Genomic DNA, 17890 nt, shown 5'->3' on the forward strand with positions numbered 1-17890 from the left:
TAAATGATACCGTTTATATGTGGCTGTAGTGTTCATTGCCGCCGTTTCCAGTAGTCGATGGGGCTCTTGTTAGATACGTTAATATCTACAGAAGTTGAGCCGCATTAGCGTTTAGTAGTAATGAGCTATTTGCTGTTGTGGGAAATGAATGCTTTTTCCAATATTACCTGCATGTGTAAGACCCGCAGATGCACACTCCCAGATCCGTTGCTAACTAAGTTGATCAAAAAGCTACGTGCTAATAGTGTACAATAGTTGTCTTGAATTGGACTTATCAAGGAAGAAAACAAAGGAGATATGACAAACCGGAAGTTCCATAATACTTGCTCCATGCTCGAGCCAAATCGTATCTTATTGTCTCACTCGAATGCTCGGGCGATTGTGCTGCAAGTGAGACATGGTATGTGTGAGATTTGGGGGGCTCGGGGATAAGAAAGTTATGTCTCGGCTACAGTTGAAAACTCCTTAACAAGAGCAACTGAATAGCAGCACCAGAACAACATTGCCCACGTGCTGTATTACGGCTGCCGTGACGACTCCCTGGAGAAGGGATGGGCTCGTTCTTCAGCGAATGGATACACAACCACGATTTCTAAATACATGTTCCGCCTAGAATGGTCTTGAGACTCACCGAAGGCAAACTATTAGCGAGACTATTGGTAAACCGAACTCTTGCACTGGAGAGGTCATTGTAGGTCAGGCTAATGTCTCACCGTGTACGTCTCATGGTCTCATGTTTCCTATCATGTCCATGTAGTCATGCCGTAATATCACGAGAAGAGCTGTTCACCCAAGGCTAAGTTTGATGGTGAAGTGGCAGACTTTGCATATGCTCGTTGTCTGATTCGGGGCTGTTGTTTACCGATTCCATTCCTGCCTGCTTGACAAGATGCAATCAATCAATAACCTCCGCCGTGGGCAATTCAGTTCAAAGCTTAACATAGACATTAGACTTAATAGAGGTATTTCTTGGAAAGCGAAATAGCTGAAGATCTCCTCCCAAGGGGCTAAACAATAAATAGGTAGATAATTAAAAGTCTCTTGAATTAATTGTGAAACTGCATAAGTTTATGTCAAAATTTACCTCAGTATGTCTTATTCTTGATCTTCAATCTCATTACCTCTATGGTACTGCAAGAGCAGCATAATTATTAAACTCTACTTAGAATCCTGTGTATGCTTCGAAGGACTTCACAAAGCATCATAACTTGCGTTAGTAAACAAACTGAACGTATGGATAGACAAATTTGCCATAATGCGTAGCTAACGTGCTCTTTCTGATTGTCCCAGACACTCACTAGCTGAGTGGCCATAAAGTTGGTGGCTGGGGTCTGACGAGTGTTGACATCATGACTTTTCGACTAGGAAATACATCTGAAAAGTGATATGCCCAACTGCTCAATGATCTTGGCTTCGTATTACGGCAGTATTACATCAAATTTTGAAGATGGCAAAACCTCGTGTGATTTATTGGTTCCGAACAGATTTGCGACTTCACGATTCACCTGCTCTCAAAGCGGCTTTAGACCTTGACCCAGCTGTTCTTTGGCCTATCTTTACGTGGGATCCTCATTACGTATACCGAGCGAGAGGAGGCCTTAATAGATGGCAGTTTCTGTAAGAAAGAGAGAGAGAAAAGTTGCTCGTTGATATGCAGTTGTTCTGACGAAGTAAAGCCTGGATTGCCAGAATGACCTCTCCCGATCTATTTCACAGGTGAACCCCAAGTCAAAACTCTTTGTTCTCAGAGAAGCACCACAAACTCTGTTTCCCAAACTCTTCAAGGCATGGAAGGTCACTCACCTGGTCTTCGAAAAAGACACAGACAGTTATGGTCGCGAGAGAGATGGCGTTGTTGTCCAGGCGGCTAAAGATGCCGGTGTCGAAGTACTTGTCCGTTCGGGCAGGACGTTGTGGGATAGTGACCAGATAGTCGAGAAGCATGGCGGAAAGCCAACAATGTCTATCACGCAGCTTCAAACTGCAGGGAGCAAGCTTGGTGAGATCCGGAAACCCATTCCTGCTCCCAAGCATCTTCCGGATCCAGGAGACATGCCCGTCAACTTTGAGCAGGACGAACCGAGTACCAAGCCAGATTTCAATGCAGGATTCCGAACAGAAGGAGATAAAGCTTATACCAGGATAGCGGGGCCAAACGATGACTTTGCCATTGAAACAATGGAGGAACTGGGCTTCCCACCTGCGACCACACCCCATCGTGGAGGAGAAACGCGAGCGTTGAAAGAACTCAACAAGCTAATTGCAGACAAGAAATACACTGCAACTTTCCAGAAACCCAAAACGAATCCAGCTCAATTCGAGCCACAAGCTACCACTCTCCTCTCGCCATTTTTGCACTTCGGGGCGCTTTCTGTGCGTTTGTTCTACTGGCGAGTAAGGGAAATCGTCGATTCCTATGGAAAGGGTGCTTCAACCCCCCCCGAAAGTCTCATTGGCCAACTACTTTTCAGAGACATGTACTTTGCCGCTCAAGCTGCTTTGGGTTATGTCTTCTCGCAGACGGCGAACAATCCGTATTGTCGTTTCATTCCCTGGCACTTGCCCTCCAAGAGAGATTCGGAAACGGGACTCATTACTGGAGAGTATCACATTGACTCTGAGGAGGCAGAGATCTGGTTTAGAAGATGGAGAGTTGGAATGACTGGGTTCCCCTGGATAGATGCCTTGATGAGACAGCTAAAAGATGAAGGCTGGATACACCACCTGGGACGACATGCGGTTGCCTGCTTTCTGACAAGGGGCGGTTGCTATATCGACTGGGAGCGAGGTTGTGAGGTCTTCGAGGAATGGCTCATAGACCATGAGCCGGCTTGTAATGCTGGCAACTGGCAGTGGCTGTCTTGTACAGCCTTCTTTTCCCAGTACTTCCGTTGCTATAGCCCGATAGCCTTTGGCCAGAAGTGGGACAAGGAAGGAAATTTCATCCGTCGTTATGTGCCAGAGCTCAAAAATATGGACTCCAAGTACATCTACGAGCCGTGGAAAGCCCCTCTTCCGGATCAGAAAAAGGCAGGTGTCCGCATAAAGGGCGATGGGGTTGAACAGTACCGAGGAGGGAACATATCCAAAACCAATGTTTGACTTTGCAAAAAGACGTGACGTGTGCATCTCTGCTATGAAGACTGCATATCAGGTTGGCCTTCATGGGAATGATGGCCAGGCGCTTGATGGAACATGGCGCAAACTCTTTCCTACCAGCCGTGGGGAGATTCAAGGCGATATTGAGAGTGATAATGGCGAGCACGCTGATTATGCAGACGATGAAGGGGATCGTGAGGATAATGAGGCAAAGGAGAAAGGCGAAGGAATAAAGTCTATCGAAAATGGGGATCGAGCAATGAGTAAACGGAGCGGTAGACGGCACAGCAACGAGAATACCACAAAAAAGCAGAAGACATGAGCGTCGATGCTGTCTAGGTTATATAAAACAGAAGGGTTGTTCAAGACAGTACCGTCAGTTCCATACTATACACTACAGAGGCGCTCAAATTGTTAGTCCGATATAACATAGTGTCACCTTGCAAGGCTGGGGGTACCCCCGAGTCTTACCTTGATGTATTTCCATATCATTAAAACTTTGCACCTGGGTCTGCCAGTCTCGACCACTCCAAACCCCATAGATGGTGATTCTTCTTCAGTTCGACATCCATCTCCTTGGTTTCTCTCTCGAATTCCACTTCGGCCAGCTGTGAATACAAATCATGCTTGCCCTTGACGGCATCTGTGTACAGTTGTTGACGTGTCATCTCAGCATCACTTGATCGAAGCAACTGGTCAAGCTCGGCGTCTGCTTCTGGGTCTCCCAGCAACTCAAGTGTTTCCTTTGCCTCATGCACTTTCCCAAGCTTGGCATAAGACTTTGCGAGACATGTCAGGCACTTCCGCTTCCATTCAAAGACGCCATCGTCAACGTCGAGGGCCTGGTTCAACATGGCCACGGCTTGGTCATACTTTCCATCTTGGAACAGGTATTCGCCATAGACTGTAAGAGCATTGCAGTTCTTCGCTTCAGCTACGAGCTTCATGAAGCGGTTCTCAACATCTGCAAATGCAGTTATTTTCCGCCATGATCCACTGGCGAAAAGCTGGCTCACGAGAGAGACGACAGCAGGGTTATAGTTGAGTTCTGAAGCTGAAGCCCACAATGCCATCGAGAATGAACTATGGGCTTTCATTCTCCTGAACAACCACAATAAGCACGCCATCTCATGTGCAACCTCGACGGGGATTTGGTTCTCTACACGTTGTTAGCGGGCCCATAAATGCTCTACCGAGGGAAACTTACCAGAGAGGTTGACGCGAGAAGGATATGCTCCTTTTCTTATGGCATTCGAAAACTTTGATGCATACTCGTAATATTCGTCTGGTCTGAGAGTACCAACTTGATTCTCGGACGCTCGCATAGCCAGTTCGAAGTCCATAGGTGAGATTTGACTGAGGTCGAAATCAGTCTGGAGGCTGGAGCTTGGCTGAGTTTTAACAAGCTTGGGTGCCCGAGGAGGTGGACGAAGAGGTTTCCTTGCGCCTTTTGGAGTAGCATATGAGCGAGTCTGATACCCAATGGAATTGCTTATCCTCGAGGTGCTCAGGGCAGCACGATGAGGAGATGACTGTGCGACTGGCGCAAGTGGTAATGTAAAGTCACCACGTAGCAATTGGTAAACATTACGAGGTTTTACATGAAGTTTTGCTGTCGACATATTTTGGATAAGGTACTTAAACAAGAGACAGTCTGGCTACTACACCTAACGAATCCTCTTCACCAGTAGTCGCATGTAGTAGGTGAGGTGAGGCGAGACTCTGCCACTACTTGATACTTGATGTGTGGGGCGCTAGTGTGCCAATCATATCTTGCGTTGGAGAATTGCCCATCAAAAAAACCATCTCAAAATGAATTTTTCATACATCTTGAAGAGCTTAATCAACAACAGTTCACAACCAAATTCAGCTCAGTGTGCTAGATTCTTACTCTGATCGAAAACCCTGAAGTATCATTATACCGTATGATCTTGATTTTTGACATTTTATTTTCCCGCGGCGGAAGAGCATCAGCATCCTGAGCCACCTTTCTTTAACCCTTTCTTTACATTTACCACAAGCTGTTCATCAGCTACAAATACTCGAAGATGGCACCTCAAACGCGCAAGAGAAACTACAACCAAAGTACAACGAAAGATACATCTGTGGAGAAACTGACATCGGAAGAAAAGCGCAAGCTGCCTGTAAGAGCCAAAGACGGCGACTCCAGTGACGGTGCGACGCCAATTTCAACGGAATCAAAGGGTACCAAGGTGGTTTTTGGAGATGACGACCATGACAATGCGGCGCCTCCCCCTGTGGTAGTCCCAAAACCTGCTGCGCCGGTAGAGGAGGAAGATGAGGAAGACAATAGTGACGATGAAGCGCCTGAGGCCGTATCAACTTCTAAGGTGGCGTCTGATATCAAGAAATCCAACCAAGCAGCTCAGAAAGCAGCCCAGGAGTGAGTTTCGCCGGTCTTGTTATTTCATGTTCTGGAATTTCTAACCTGCGTCCAGGGAGGCTGCTGCACAGAAGCGCAAGCGTCGGGAAAGGGATGATTTCTTCAAGCAGCAAGCTGAAGAGCGCAAGAAGTTTGAGGAGCAGGAGAAGGCTGGGGGGGATGAAAAAGCTTCTGTCGAAGAGGAGCCTGCACAGTCGCTCATCCAACGAAGCAAAGCAGAGAAAGCGGTGAACCTGTTACCCGCCGAGTTTTTGACAGATTCCAGCGAGGACGAGGCCGATGGGATTGATGATCAACCAGAGGAACGTCCAAGGAAACGCCGTGTTGCCACTGTGGAAAGAAGCCTGGCCCGCCAGGAAAGGGGACCTAGGGATGAGCGGGTAGGCTCAACCGTCTACCGCGTTGCTAAGAAGACAGATGAGAGGATGGCACCTAAGTTGAAGAAGCATGCAAAGAGCTCTAAAGATATTCTCTTGAAGAGAAACCGGAGTGTCACGAAGCAACGGTCTGGTTTCTTCGTCAGGTAGAAGAATAACCAAGTATCAGTTCTTTGTCACGTCAGTTCGATACCATAATACCATAGCTAGGAGTCATTCTGCTCAAAATACTACAATCGTCTTTTTCAGAACCAGCAATTTGTTCAGTTGTCCTCTATTGGCAGTAGTTACGACGCGTCCATCAACAAGATAAACTTAGTTTTGAAACGAATCGTAATCTTTTAGTGCCATACCATGGAGAGTTCTACAGTTATACATATATTCGAAAATCACTCTGCTCGGCGAAACAGGTATCCGTACTATCGCTAACAGTTATTGTAACAAAGCGAGCCCCATACATCGTCTGATACCATTTGCCTTGAAAAGCTTAATGCCCTGGACCATGACCATAGTGTGAATCCCAAGACGAGACCTGCAAGCCGAAGCTAGGGCTGCATCGAAGTAATATCATTCATTAAACTGTAACTAACCAACATGTGGACACTTGCTGAGCTTGGCCGATAAGGTGCAGAGGTCTATGCTATGTACAGTCACAATCTACATCTGGACCAAATACGGCGTATGCTTTAGATCGACATACCTAAGTTGGAAATATCTAGGCATGCTTGTGCTCAGTTACCCACAGTTGTTACTGCCCGATTTGCGTAAAATATTTGGATCGGCAAGCGAGATTTTGGGTATGCGAGGTACGCGACATCTGTAGCACTCGATACAACTGGTACATTGGCGTTGGCTTTGAATAGAGCACACCTTCGACGAAGGTATAACAGAGAAGATCCATAGCGCCCGGTGCAGCGCCGTTTACACTAACTCAATACAGGCACGCTGACTGCTGACCATTCCGAAGCAGATTGAGGTGATGTCGGGAGCTTTCGACAAGCCAGCTTAGCACCTCGTCCTGTCATCCGAACCCAGTACCTGGCGAGTGGGCTGCATCTCAGACACGGAAGGAAACGATTCGATCAAGTCTAGCAAGTCTCAGCCAGGCACTCCAAATGAGTTGACTCTCCGCACCAGAGTGGAGTGAAATGGAACAGCTTCAGTGGAAACGCTACATCTGGCCGAAACGCTCGAGGCACTTTGTTTAAAGGCCCTGGTCCATGTCTGCTCCTTCGGAATTGGGAGATATGCTCAAGTAGCGTCCCTGCCGGGGAAGAAGGGATGAAACGTTAAAGGTCAGAAACATGCGGTAACTGCAGGCGTTAAGTTTCGATAGCGATGATGGTAGGATGAGCTACTGCGTAGAAAGAGCGCAACCGATACTACATGAAATGTGAATCAGTGGCTTTCAAGTTGCACGATATGGCATCATATATGTTTGCTTCTCACCGGTTACCCATCACAGCTCCTGCAGGGCCTAGACCTGGTCACTCGCTTCCAAATGAACCTTGGCGATACGTACGGTACTGTGGAAGAAACACCTGATGGGTCCGAAGCAATAGTTTCAATGTCCCTGCACTTAAATCATATAATACGGCACATATAGCCTCTGCAGCACTACTAATCCCAACGGTTGTTCTGGACGAAGCGACGTTGACGACTGCAATACAACGTAGAACATTGAGCTTCGCCTTTTAGGCGAGTGAAAGCAGGGCGGGTCATCAAACATAATATTTTATGATTCTCGTTATGATTGCGAACATAATTAAAGTTTGATACACTTGTGAGGCTTTCCCAGCATGGATTTACCCTGTGGTCATGCATAAACTGAGGAAGTGATTCGCAGCTAACATTTTATGTGTCGTAAATCATCGAGATTGATTTACCCGCTCTCTTGTGTAGGTCTGACAAGACAAGAAATGCTGACTGGTTTCGGGAGATCGACGCGAATTATTTCAGCGCCCTGACTCATGTCTTCAGCTCAAATCCAGCAATTTGTACATTTTCGCACCAGGTGGTCGAGTTCAAAAGTCCGTGGAAGAAGATTTCGACCAGTCAAAAGCTCAACTGATCTTGGCTAGTTTGTTTCTGGAATAACCCCGGACGGGGGCACAGCAGGCAGTTAGCCACGTGGGAGAAACGTGACAGTAACTGTCATGTACCAAGGAAGACAAACATGCGCACATGCAGGTAGGTTTGCTACAGATAGTTACCTTCGATAAACAACCGCCAAGGTTACAAGTTCAATATATGTTGGTGGACTACAGAAATATGTGGAAGATATGCCAGGGACAGGAAATCAGGTTTAAAAAAAAAAAAAAAAAAAAAAAAAGAGAAAGGCATCAGCCGTCCCCAGAGAAATCGTCATTATTGCCCTGTCTGGATACATGTACGTGATGGCAAAAGCAAACGCTTCCCGCGAAATCGAATCTACGGACGAGATAGCATGGCAGGCTGAAAGAGGAGCCGAGAGCTGTAGGGCATTCCGAGCACGATTTGCGATTTGTTCCTCTGCGAGCTAACCAAGCCACAAACAGGCCGCTATGGGCACAGGTGGAAGGGTCCGTGCCAAAATCAATGTCAATGCCAAGCACCTATCTGAAGATCACGAGTCGTTGGAAAACGATCTGAAGGGCTGTGTGGCGTTTTAGTTGGATCCAGGCGATATGGTTGCCCGACTTGTAAACTTCGAGAATGATCATTCTCTGCAAGGGGGTTCTGTTGTGAGCAACTGTACAGTTAGGAAAGGTCGGAGACGGTTCCGTTGTGTTGATATGATATTACAATGGATATGTTACCATAAGAGCATTGACCCACGATACCTGAAATCCATCTCATTATTAACGGTGAGCTAATTATTGCCATTTATGCCAGATTCTAGGCTAGCATGGTTCTCCCGGCTTTGTTGATGTATTGCCTCTTTTTGTGTGCAGAGTCCCGAATGGCTTCTGTTGTTTGCTTGTACTATTTCATCCAGCTGAAGAAGGCTGCACGATGAGGCACTCAAGGGCAACCACCAGCCCTTCTGTATGGGCAAAGGGGACAACTCATCCTTGGCCTTGGAACACAGGCAGCTGCTGATGATCTCACAACGAATCAGCTGAATCGCGGTTGTCTGAAAAAGCGTCCACCGTTACTTTGAGCCGGCATCCTCTGTAAGGGATGCGTGAATCCCAGGGTCCAGCCCATCCCCTCCCTTCCGCCTTCGCCCCTCAGAAGTTTCTTGTGACAAGTTGCTTGTCCACTAACTTATTAGCTCGTGTCTGCATGTTCCAGTTGGCTGTCGCACCGACTGGTTCGCCCCATTCCAGCAGCCAGCAGCCCATCACCATCAATTACCTTATGTAGGTAGCTTATTAGCGGATAGAACATTCGTTGGAAGCACCATCGAAGCACGCTAACCTGTACATACATATGCAAGCCAATATGATATGACGCTGTGATCTCATGTCCTGACCTGACCGCTATTGTAATTCGGTGCAGAAGCATTCAATACATGTTTCTAAATTGACAATTTTGCGGCTGGCATAATCAGCAACACGAAAATCAAGTTCAGTATATATTCCTGCGGCCAACCCCATGTTGTGGATCATCTGCCCCCAGAGCGCACCTAGGCGAGATCAAACCGTACCGGGTATCACAAACTTGGCAGTTGGGGAAAGAATCTGCATTTACCTCTCGCATCTCGTAGGGTCCAAGCGCAAAGCCGTGGGAAAACAGTACTGAATAAAGGTGAGATAATGATCAGGGTGAACAAGACCATATCATCATCGCTATGGAAGCATTCCCTAGATACGCGGGACCGCAGCTTCGAGTGAAGCTTTCCCCTATCTAGATTTCGGCGTGGGAAGCGGAGAGGATTACCATTGATGGCGCCATGTCCCTTTGCGGATCAAAGTTAGTAGGGGTTAGTTCTGATGTATTTTGAGCAAGGGGGGTTCCATCACTGCGTTTTCTCTGAGACTGGGCTACTGTCACTGTCTTTCGGTCATTGCTGTATCACTGTCCTATTTATACTCGTTATTGAAAACGTGGACAAAGTGTTGCTGTTGAGGCTCCTGCACTCGTAGCATCTTGCCATGTGTAATCTGCAAGGCACCTTAATCAGAGGCCTACGATTCCAAACCCCTCACTGATATGTTTTAGGCCTTTCTTCAACACCAGGATTGAGATTCCTCGAAGAATGCTAATCCTGCAGGCACTTATCCGTCGCGGATAGCTGCCGGGGAGCCCCCATCCAATCAAACGGCTGGACTGAGACCCAGCATGGGTAACCCTGACGAGGAACATTCAGGGGATGCAAGACAACGTTATCAAGGTTAACAGAAGGACGCTGTCTCCAACCCACAACGTCAACGCCACGATGGTAACACCTTCACAACAGGCAGGATGCTTTTACACAAACTAGAGAAACTCTTCTTCTCCCCCTTCTGCCCGTCTCCTGTGACGTCGTGGTGGTGACGTAGCAGCCCCAGCAGGCCGGGTTTGAAGCTCGAGGCCTTCTAGAAGCCCAGCCATCAGCCACCAGCCACCAGCAGAGCTGACGATCGTTTCTTGTGCGTCTCGGAATACGTGCGTTTCAAAATAGAAACGAACTTCTCCGTTACCAAGAAATGGTGGCATTATGAAACACACAGGGCATGACTTCGTTTTGTTCTGTCATGTTTGCCCACTTTTCCCCATCTTGCAGTTGTGTGCGACTGTTTCGGTAGACCTGCACCAACTGAGATTTCGTCACAGTCAACTTCCCGTCTGCCCTGTCTTGGATACATTATACATACATAAGTCATAACTGTTATCGCTTGTGGCTGCATTCCGAATTAGTCGAATAGTCTGTCTGGCGAAATCCTGCAGGGGTGCAAGTTCAACGAACCTGAGGGGTTTATGATGATTCTCAAATACCCTTGCTTGACTAACTATACAGTGTGGATGTATCAATTTGTTTCTCTTCCTGCAGACGTCCCTGGTCTTTGAACCTGTCTCTTTGAAGGTTATTTTGATGTAGACTTTGTAGTCAAGATTCCATTCTCCAGATTTGGCCAGCCGAGTTCACCAATTTCAAGCCGCTCTTATGTATCAATTGTTGTTCATTTGCCAAGTTACAGTCATGGCAAGTTGGTCAGTCAATTGTTTCATGCTGCACTGCCATCCTACACGGAATTAGTTGTCAAGTTCTTACTTGAGTCAGCATGTGAAGCGGAGAGTCCAGTTTCCGGTATTAAATTGAGTTCCAGATGGATTATTCTAGGCTGAGTGACTATGTCATACCGGATCCAAATACCTGCAGACTGGAAGAATGTTAACAGATGAATACCCTGTATGTTTTCGCGATGGTGTATTTAACCATGGTAGCTTGGCTTGCCAATCAAGGCTGATGCTCGCTGGGCCATACTACCTGCAATCTGGCTCACATGGCCTTGGTGAAGCGAACGCAAGTGTCCGTAGACCAGTAAACGCTGGTTCTCGACGTTAACTGCGCGTAAATGTCCTGTCTACGGTACGTTGGGGATGAAGACATTCGTATGTGGAGAAGCAAGTGAGACAGCATATGACCTAATGCCTGGCAAGGAGACCTGATGCTCGTGCGCGTGCCCTCCTAACTTACACCATGATGTTAAACTTGTTAGTTCGAAGGTGAGTTTAACGGCGATCATCGACTTGACCAAGCCACGTGAATCAAGTACCGCCCGAGTTGATTTTTAAGACCCCTGAGTTATGCCCCTGGTAGCTCTGGTGGAAGGTGTCTTCAGATCTGGATGGGATTGAATGACCATCCAAGACGCTTGCTGTCCCTACCTAAAGGAGCTCCATCCAACGCCATCAGGTATAGACAGACACAGAGAGTCTAGAGAGTGCACTGACTGCGTGGTGGCACCAGGCTAGAGTCGAGCAGCGTGGATAGTCACATCAGTGATCTCCCCTCCCATAGGAAGGAGGCTTCCCTGGATAGGGCAAGTCGCTCGCTAGCCGGGGCAACCAAACGCTTGGATGGAGCTCAGGCCCCGACAGATCCCATCCCCTCGCCTTTTTGAGGAAGGCCCTTGATTTTGGAATACGATACCGACCGAGTTGAAATGCTCTGAAGGCTCGACTCAAGAGAACCTACGAATGGAGTTGACCTGTAAGGGAAGCTCGTTTCTTTCCCTAAAGCTCGCAATTCCCCGAATATTGACCCTTGGATAGATTTTATGGCAGTTGTGGTTGGCCCGCCTCATCGGCAGGCTCCCCTCCATCCTTTCTCGAGGCCGGGCAGCTGGGAGCCGAAAAAGACCCAACCTCTACGGGACCTGGGACCTGAAAGCTGGAAAAGCCAGGGGCAGAAAAGCGTTAGAGATGAAATGCCGGGTAGGCGCCTGAGGGGAGGCCACCGGGGAATCGATACAAGCCCCCAGCTTGGTTTGATACATCCATGCTTTGTGGTGGTGGTGACTGTTCGGCTCTGAGCGCAGCCCTGGCTCTGAGTCCTGGGGGTGCCCCTGTCAGAAGCCCGGGCCTTTTTTGTGGTTGTACAGGGGAGGACCCCTGCACGCTTAATGGGAGATCCACTATCCTGTCCGGCCACCGCGAGAGCGACAAACTAAAAACCAGCAACCCTAGTCCCCGGGAGAAGGGGTACAGAGTGGAAGTTGACGGTTGGTAGCGTACCTAGTGACCGGTGCAAAGTCATTCAAGGCGCCCCCCAGCGAGAAGGTCCTAAAGAACAGGCCAAGCTCTGAAAGGGAGGTCCTCCGTCTCTTAATAGGCGGTACCTGGCACCAAGCATCTTAGTACCAAGCCCAGGAGTCCTGGATTGGATTGGATTTGGTGCCACTCAAGGTTCATGGCCTGGTCGTACGGTGCAAATCAAATCAAACTACCATCCATCCATTTCTCTTTTCCATTTCTTTCTCATATAGCCCACTACGCCCATACCTTACTTCCTTCCACTTTGGCTCTTGCTCTTGATGCTTTAGTAATTTCGTTTCTTTTCTCGTCTCAAATCTTTCCCTTTTCTCTCCTTTCCTCCACCAGGAGTCAACCTCCTAGAAGCAGACAGACAGTGGGATCGTCTATTCTAATAAAACGAAACGAATCTGCCTATCAGCGAGCGAGCGCAAGATAGACGAGTCTTATCGCCTCAACGACTCCGTATACCACCCGCCGAATTGGTTGTTCTTTCATTCACCGAAAATCTCCGTCTTACGAGCACCTAGAAAGCAAAAGCAATTACATTGTTCGAAGATTGCCGTTGTGAGACGATTGTGACTTTTGTTTCTGTCTGTGGAGAAGTGATTCTGGGCCAACTTACCCAAAGTGAGTGATGACCAAGGGCCAGCATCACATCGCGCATTGCTAAAAAGCAAAGCCAGAAACATCACAGCCCGACCTGTCGCAAATCGCAACCGGCCGCAAGCGACCTCGCACAGTTAAACGTTTATTCCTCAGAAAAGCGGTGCCGCATAATTGTCTCTTCACCCTTTTCGCCCCGACATCCTGTTTTCTCCCTCTTCTGATTGGGTTTGATTTTGTTCTTGCAGTCAACCGGTGCTTGACCTTATCAAATAGCCCATTACGATCGCGGAGTATTTACCTCGATTTGCCGTTCTGGAAATTTTTGACGTCGCATGGATTCCCGCCCCTTACTCTTTAAGTTCAGCCGCCCTTGACCAGCAATTCCTCGATCACCCAGAACCGTCGAACCAGTGCTTGTCTTACAACACAATAACCAGAGACACCGCGAAGAAAAGGTGTCTTATTTAAATGTTTCGCAGATTACGGAAAAACCAGGATCACAATACTACATCGAGTCAAGGACGGGACGACGACAAGGCAATTGCCACAAATCTTCGAGAACTTGGCTTGGTTGGCTCACGCGCATCCAGTCGAAGACCCCGAACTGGCACAGACTCCAAACCTTTTACAGAAGGACATTCCATTAAAGCCAAATCTCTCCGCGGGCAAGACTCAGTCTCCTCCGCTGGCTCAGTGAGGTCAGGCGTTAGCAACGCTTCCCGTCGAGTTGGCAGTATCGACAACAACGTCATGGCTACCAACGCTGATAGAAGTCGCTCACGACGAGAGCGCACATTTGTGGGAAGCGAATGTGCAGTGTGTGAAGAGCCGCTTGAACACACTCTACGCGGCGAGCGCATCCTACAATTTTCTTGCTCTCACGTCTCTCACGAGGCATGCTTCTATGAATTCATTCGCGAATTCGAGTCACAATATTGCCCGACATGTGACGCACCCCTCCACTTAGACACAAGTCGAGGAGGAAACGTTATAGATATTGGTTTGCTACCTGTCCTGGTACAACTGGAGCGACATACTGACATATGTATAGAGAAGATTAGCAACATGGTGCGTTCGGTCGGTACCGATTCGAGGTCCGCTATGACGCCAACACCAACAGCAACCCCTTGGGATAACCAGCCAGCTCGAGCTCCCAGTGTCGAAAGCAATCAAAGGCGTCCTATGCAGCAACAACACGTCGGAGGCCGTGACAGCGTTGCTCGAGGTAGCATGAGGGATAGTCGAGATGCCCCACTATCAGATCGGTATGGTCCTTCGAGGCATGCTCGAAGTGACAGTGAAGCCACAGGAGTTGCATCATCCGGCGGATATCCTGAGACAACACAAAGCGGACCTGCCAGACGCCATGACTACGATGTCCAAGCGATGGAGACAACACCTGCAAGCCCTAGACCAATGACCCGCAACCCTATTCCGGCGCCGATTGTCACTGTTCGCTCAGAGTTCCCAACATTAAACCGGTCACGACAACAACAGACCCTTACATGTCTGGTTACTGTCGAGGTGCCTGATAATAATTGGAGGCCGGATCCTGAAGATTTGGGTGCTGCAGCTCCTCTGCCTCCTCCTACCACCAACCGTGCTGAGGAGGCATATGGCCGCCCACCATCTCCAGCTCGCAGTGCGCCTCGCTTCTACCCATACGAATCCACGGAGGTTTTGGAAGAGATGACCGATAGTCTGCGCAACCGCGTTGATAATTGGCACGGGCTGGACTTTAGCAGGTTAGTGGCGGCGCTTCACTTTCATTAGTGGGCGATCATCGTCAGTATGAACGAAAAGGCTAATTTTTCTGCAGATTCGGAAAATTGAGGCTCTATGGTACCCTCAGGGTGGGTAAGGATAAAGTCTCATGGCAGGAGTTGGAATGTTTCCTCTTCGCTGAGATGCTCATTTGCGTCAAGGAGAAGAAAATCCCTCAAGCACAACAGTGGGATGAGAATGGCGCTCCGCGCAAGACAACTCGATGCACTCTCAAGGGCTCAATTCTTATTAAGAAGCACCTGAATGAAGTATCAGAGACGGGAAATATCGACGAAAATATCCTGACACTCAGCCTCTCGGTTGCTGAATTACCACAGTTCCATCTCCGTTTCGAGAACCGCAATCAACTGAAGTTGTGGCAGCAAGCTCTTCTTGACCTTAACGCTGTTGAGACATCTCCTGTACGCAGCCCCGAATATGATCGCGGCGAGTCAGAAACTGACGAGGAACTTGAGTGGCAGCGTTCGCGCCCACAGAGAGTCTCTTCGGTTGCATCCTCCTGGGGTGGCGCGAGATCAACGACGACAGCACCCACCGACTATACGAACTTCCCCAGAAGCCCTGCCATGGCGAAGTCGGTCCATGTGCCCATTGATGTCGTCGTCGTCGTGCCCATTTCTTCTTCTATGCAGGGCGTTAAGATCAACCTGGTCCGAGATGCCCTGAAATTTATGGTAAACACACTTGGCGAGCGTGACCGTATGGGACTGGTCACTTTCGGTTCAGGCGGCGGCGGCGTGCCTATCGTTGGCATGACTACCAAGGCCTGGCCAGGCTGGAGCAATATCCTGACATCCATCAAGCCGGTTGGCCAAAAGAGCCATCGCGCTGATGTCGTGGAGGGCGCCAATGTTGCGATGGATCTGCTCATGCAAAGAAAGTACAACAACCCTATCGCATCTATCATGTTGATAAGCGATGCGTCTACCTCAGACGCTGATAGCGTTGATTTCGTCGTGTCCCGAGCTGAAGCTGCTAAAATCACCATCCACTCATTTGGCCTCGGGATGACACACAAGCCTGATACCATGATCGAGTTGTCAACAAGAACAAAGGCTTCTTATACTTATGTTAAGGACTGGATGATGCTCCGAGAATGCCTCGCTGGATGTCTAGGGAGCATGCAGACCTTGTCTCATCAGAACGTCAAGCTTAAGCTCAAGCTGCCCGAGGGTTCTCCTGCCAAATTCCACAAGATTAGTGGTGCCCTGCAAATTACGAAGCGAGCTACGGGCAGAGATGCGGAAGCATCCCTCGGCGATCTTCGATTTGGGGACAAGCGTGATGTTCTCGTACAACTTGTCATTCTTCCTGACAATACTTCCCAGGAACAACTTCCTCAAGATCCCTGGGATAATATTGTCTCGGGTCTCGAAGCACTGGGCGGCCCTATGGACAACGACAATGAAAGAACTCTCTCTGTCGAAGAGGTTCCATTGATCCAAGCAGACCTTAGCTGGGGGGATATCCTGCGCGAGGGCACTGTCACACATATGCCTCGGCCATCTCTTCTGGCCATCACCATGCTTCCAGTCAGCGGAGGATCCAAGAAGGCATGGCAGAATTCCCCTCCCATCCCTCCTCACCCAAGTATTGTTCAGCGCCGTATGGAGCTCCTCACTTCTGACATGCTTACCCGTGCTCTCACCCTGGTCAGCCGCGGCCAACATGACCGTGCCCACACACTATTGAATGAGACTCGGTCAATTCTGAAGGGTCTCGGAAAAGGTGGACTCCCCCCCATCCCCCCTCCAAGCAAGTCGACTCCTTCGGCTCCCTCTACTCCCCATCCCGCGAACGACGCTTCGCCAGGTCAATCAACCACTCCCGATCGCAAACGCAGCCCTTCACCGCCTGCTTCGGCAATCTCTGGTGTAAATGGTCTCCCCTCCTCGCAATTGGGTCGTAGCCGATCTAACGATGGCCTTGGACTTGGTGCTGGAATTGACGCCAATACTGTCGCAGCCCTTGATGCTGAATTAGAGAGCAGTCTGGAGTGGATCAACCATCCTGCTGTTTTCAGTCGCGACAGTAGAAAGGCCGTCCTGCAGGCAATCGGTGTAATAAGCTCCCAGCGAGCTTTCACGTACCGCACCCCTATCGAGGGGCTATGGGCTTGCCGCGTTAGCGGTGTCAAGAAGCTCACGGAGAAGAGTCGAGAATGGCGTGAGGATGGTGGCGGCGAGGGCGGAATCACAGAAGAATCTTGATCTTCATAATCATTATCGCCCATTTCCTCTTTCTTCATTTACTGTCATAGCCGAAATAGCGCTCTGGTTCTATTTTCAGCTTGACTAACGACCGATCATGACCAAAACATTCAGATGCTTCCCACGCTATTACACATGCATTTGTTGCTACTGCTACTTTATACTCGCTACTTGCTTTCTTCAGTCGATGAAGGGATGCATTATCTCTTCCGGCTTCCCTCTGGAATTGTTCGATACCCCTGGAATCTACCAACTATCTGGCGCACATTCGACCTTATGCTCGTAGTATATACCTGCTTCATCATCTTGCATTAATAGATCTTTTTCTGATTCGCTGCAATCGGTCAAATCCAGCTTTACCTGTGTCCTGCGATATTGCCTCGATGATGTTCCATGGTTCGCATTTACTTGTGGAGTATGTTGGAAAACAGCCTGTTACACTCCTGTCTTCTGCTGGTCCTTTTGCATAATGGGGTCTACTGATGTGCTGGACAGCCTTTTTCTGCCTTTCATATACTGCGTTTCTGGATTATCTGCACATGTAAATAGTCATAAGCGGGAAGGGACTTAACGAAGTCGATGCATGAAAATACTTAACTTGATATTTTACTGTTATGACCCTTAATTAGAAGCGACAATCTGAGCTGTCTCGTAAACCTCCTGCCTGTTTGTTTTCGACAATGAATGGGGGTTAGAAATCACTGCCTTGTATGAATGACCCTCCTCATCCGCAATAGCTTTTG

The 17890-nt window shown here is 48.6% G+C and overlaps 5 protein-coding genes across 11 annotated transcripts; 4 read left to right on the forward strand and 1 right to left on the reverse strand.

Annotated features, from left to right (window-relative positions):
• Positions 1-1447: 1447 nt before the first annotated feature.
• FOXG_02060 (cryptochrome) lies at positions 1448-3102 on the forward strand (the record flags this gene model as incomplete). Its single annotated transcript, XM_018379291.1, has 2 exons — positions 1448-1617; positions 1677-3102. The coding sequence occupies 2 exons, from the start codon at positions 1448-1450 to the stop codon at positions 3100-3102; spliced, it is 1596 nt and encodes a 531-aa protein (XP_018235323.1).
• On the reverse strand, positions 1608-4800 carry FOXG_02061 (uncharacterized protein). Of its 3 annotated transcripts, none has more exons than XM_018379293.1 (3): positions 4307-4800; positions 3571-4258; positions 1608-3493 (listed from the first exon to the last, which is right to left on the reverse strand). In XM_018379293.1, the coding sequence occupies exons 1-2, from the start codon at positions 4719-4721 to the stop codon at positions 3591-3593; spliced, it is 1083 nt and encodes a 360-aa protein (XP_018235325.1). In that variant the 5' UTR covers positions 4722-4800; the 3' UTR covers positions 1608-3493; positions 3571-3590. The 3 variants fall into 3 exon arrangements, with proteins under 3 accessions (XP_018235325.1, XP_018235326.1, XP_018235324.1); XM_018379294.1 differs by having other exon boundaries at positions 1608-3504; positions 4307-4787; XM_018379292.1 differs by having other exon boundaries at positions 1608-4258.
• Positions 3137-3421, forward strand: FOXG_18228 (cryptochrome; the record flags this gene model as incomplete). The annotated part of the gene is made up of 1 exon (XM_018398289.1): positions 3137-3421. The coding sequence occupies one exon, from the start codon at positions 3137-3139 to the stop codon at positions 3419-3421; it is 285 nt and encodes a 94-aa protein (XP_018235327.1).
• Positions 4801-4912: 112 nt separating the features above from the next.
• FOXG_02062 (uncharacterized protein) lies at positions 4913-6190 on the forward strand. Its single transcript, XM_018379295.1, has 2 exons — positions 4913-5503; positions 5559-6190. Exons 1-2 carry the CDS (start codon positions 5148-5150, stop codon positions 6028-6030), a joined length of 828 nt encoding a protein of 275 aa, XP_018235328.1. The 5' UTR covers positions 4913-5147; the 3' UTR covers positions 6031-6190.
• Positions 6191-12560: 6370 nt separating this feature from the next.
• FOXG_02063 (uncharacterized protein) lies at positions 12561-17887 on the forward strand. 5 transcript variants are annotated; one of them, XM_018379299.1, is made up of 4 exons: positions 12561-13173; positions 13230-14152; positions 14204-14897; positions 14972-17887. In XM_018379299.1, the coding sequence occupies exons 2-4, from the start codon at positions 13621-13623 to the stop codon at positions 17145-17147; spliced, it is 3402 nt and encodes a 1133-aa protein (XP_018235332.1). In that variant the 5' UTR covers positions 12561-13173; positions 13230-13620; the 3' UTR covers positions 17148-17887. The 5 variants fall into 5 exon arrangements, with proteins under 5 accessions (XP_018235332.1, XP_018235333.1, XP_018235331.1 ...); XM_018379300.1 differs by having other exon boundaries at positions 13226-14152; positions 14972-17805; XM_018379298.1 differs by having other exon boundaries at positions 12561-14152.
• Positions 17888-17890: the final 3 nt, after the last annotated feature.

This window comes from Fusarium oxysporum, chromosome 5 (assembly GCF_000149955.1).
Source record: "Fusarium oxysporum f. sp. lycopersici 4287 chromosome 5, whole genome shotgun sequence".
Lineage (NCBI taxonomy): Eukaryota > Fungi > Ascomycota > Sordariomycetes > Hypocreales > Nectriaceae > Fusarium > Fusarium oxysporum.

Coding starts and splice junctions, on each gene's coding strand:
- FOXG_02061 (XM_018379293.1), bottom strand. CDS start 4,721: ATGTCGACAGCAAAACTTCATGTAAAACCTCGTAATGTTTACCAATTG. Junction 4,259..4,306: donor TTCTCGCGTCAACCTCTCTG/GTAAGTTTCCCT, acceptor AACAACGTGTAG/AGAACCAAATCCCCGTCGAG.
- FOXG_02062 (XM_018379295.1), top strand. CDS start 5,148: ATGGCACCTCAAACGCGCAAGAGAAACTACAACCAAAGTACAACGAAA. Junction 5,504..5,558: donor GCTCAGAAAGCAGCCCAGGA/GTGAGTTTCGCC, acceptor ACCTGCGTCCAG/GGAGGCTGCTGCACAGAAGC.
- FOXG_02063 (XM_018379296.1), top strand. CDS start 13,621: ATGTTTCGCAGATTACGGAAAAACCAGGATCACAATACTACATCGAGT. Junction 14,898..14,971: donor CACGGGCTGGACTTTAGCAG/GTTAGTGGCGGC, acceptor ATTTTTCTGCAG/ATTCGGAAAATTGAGGCTCT.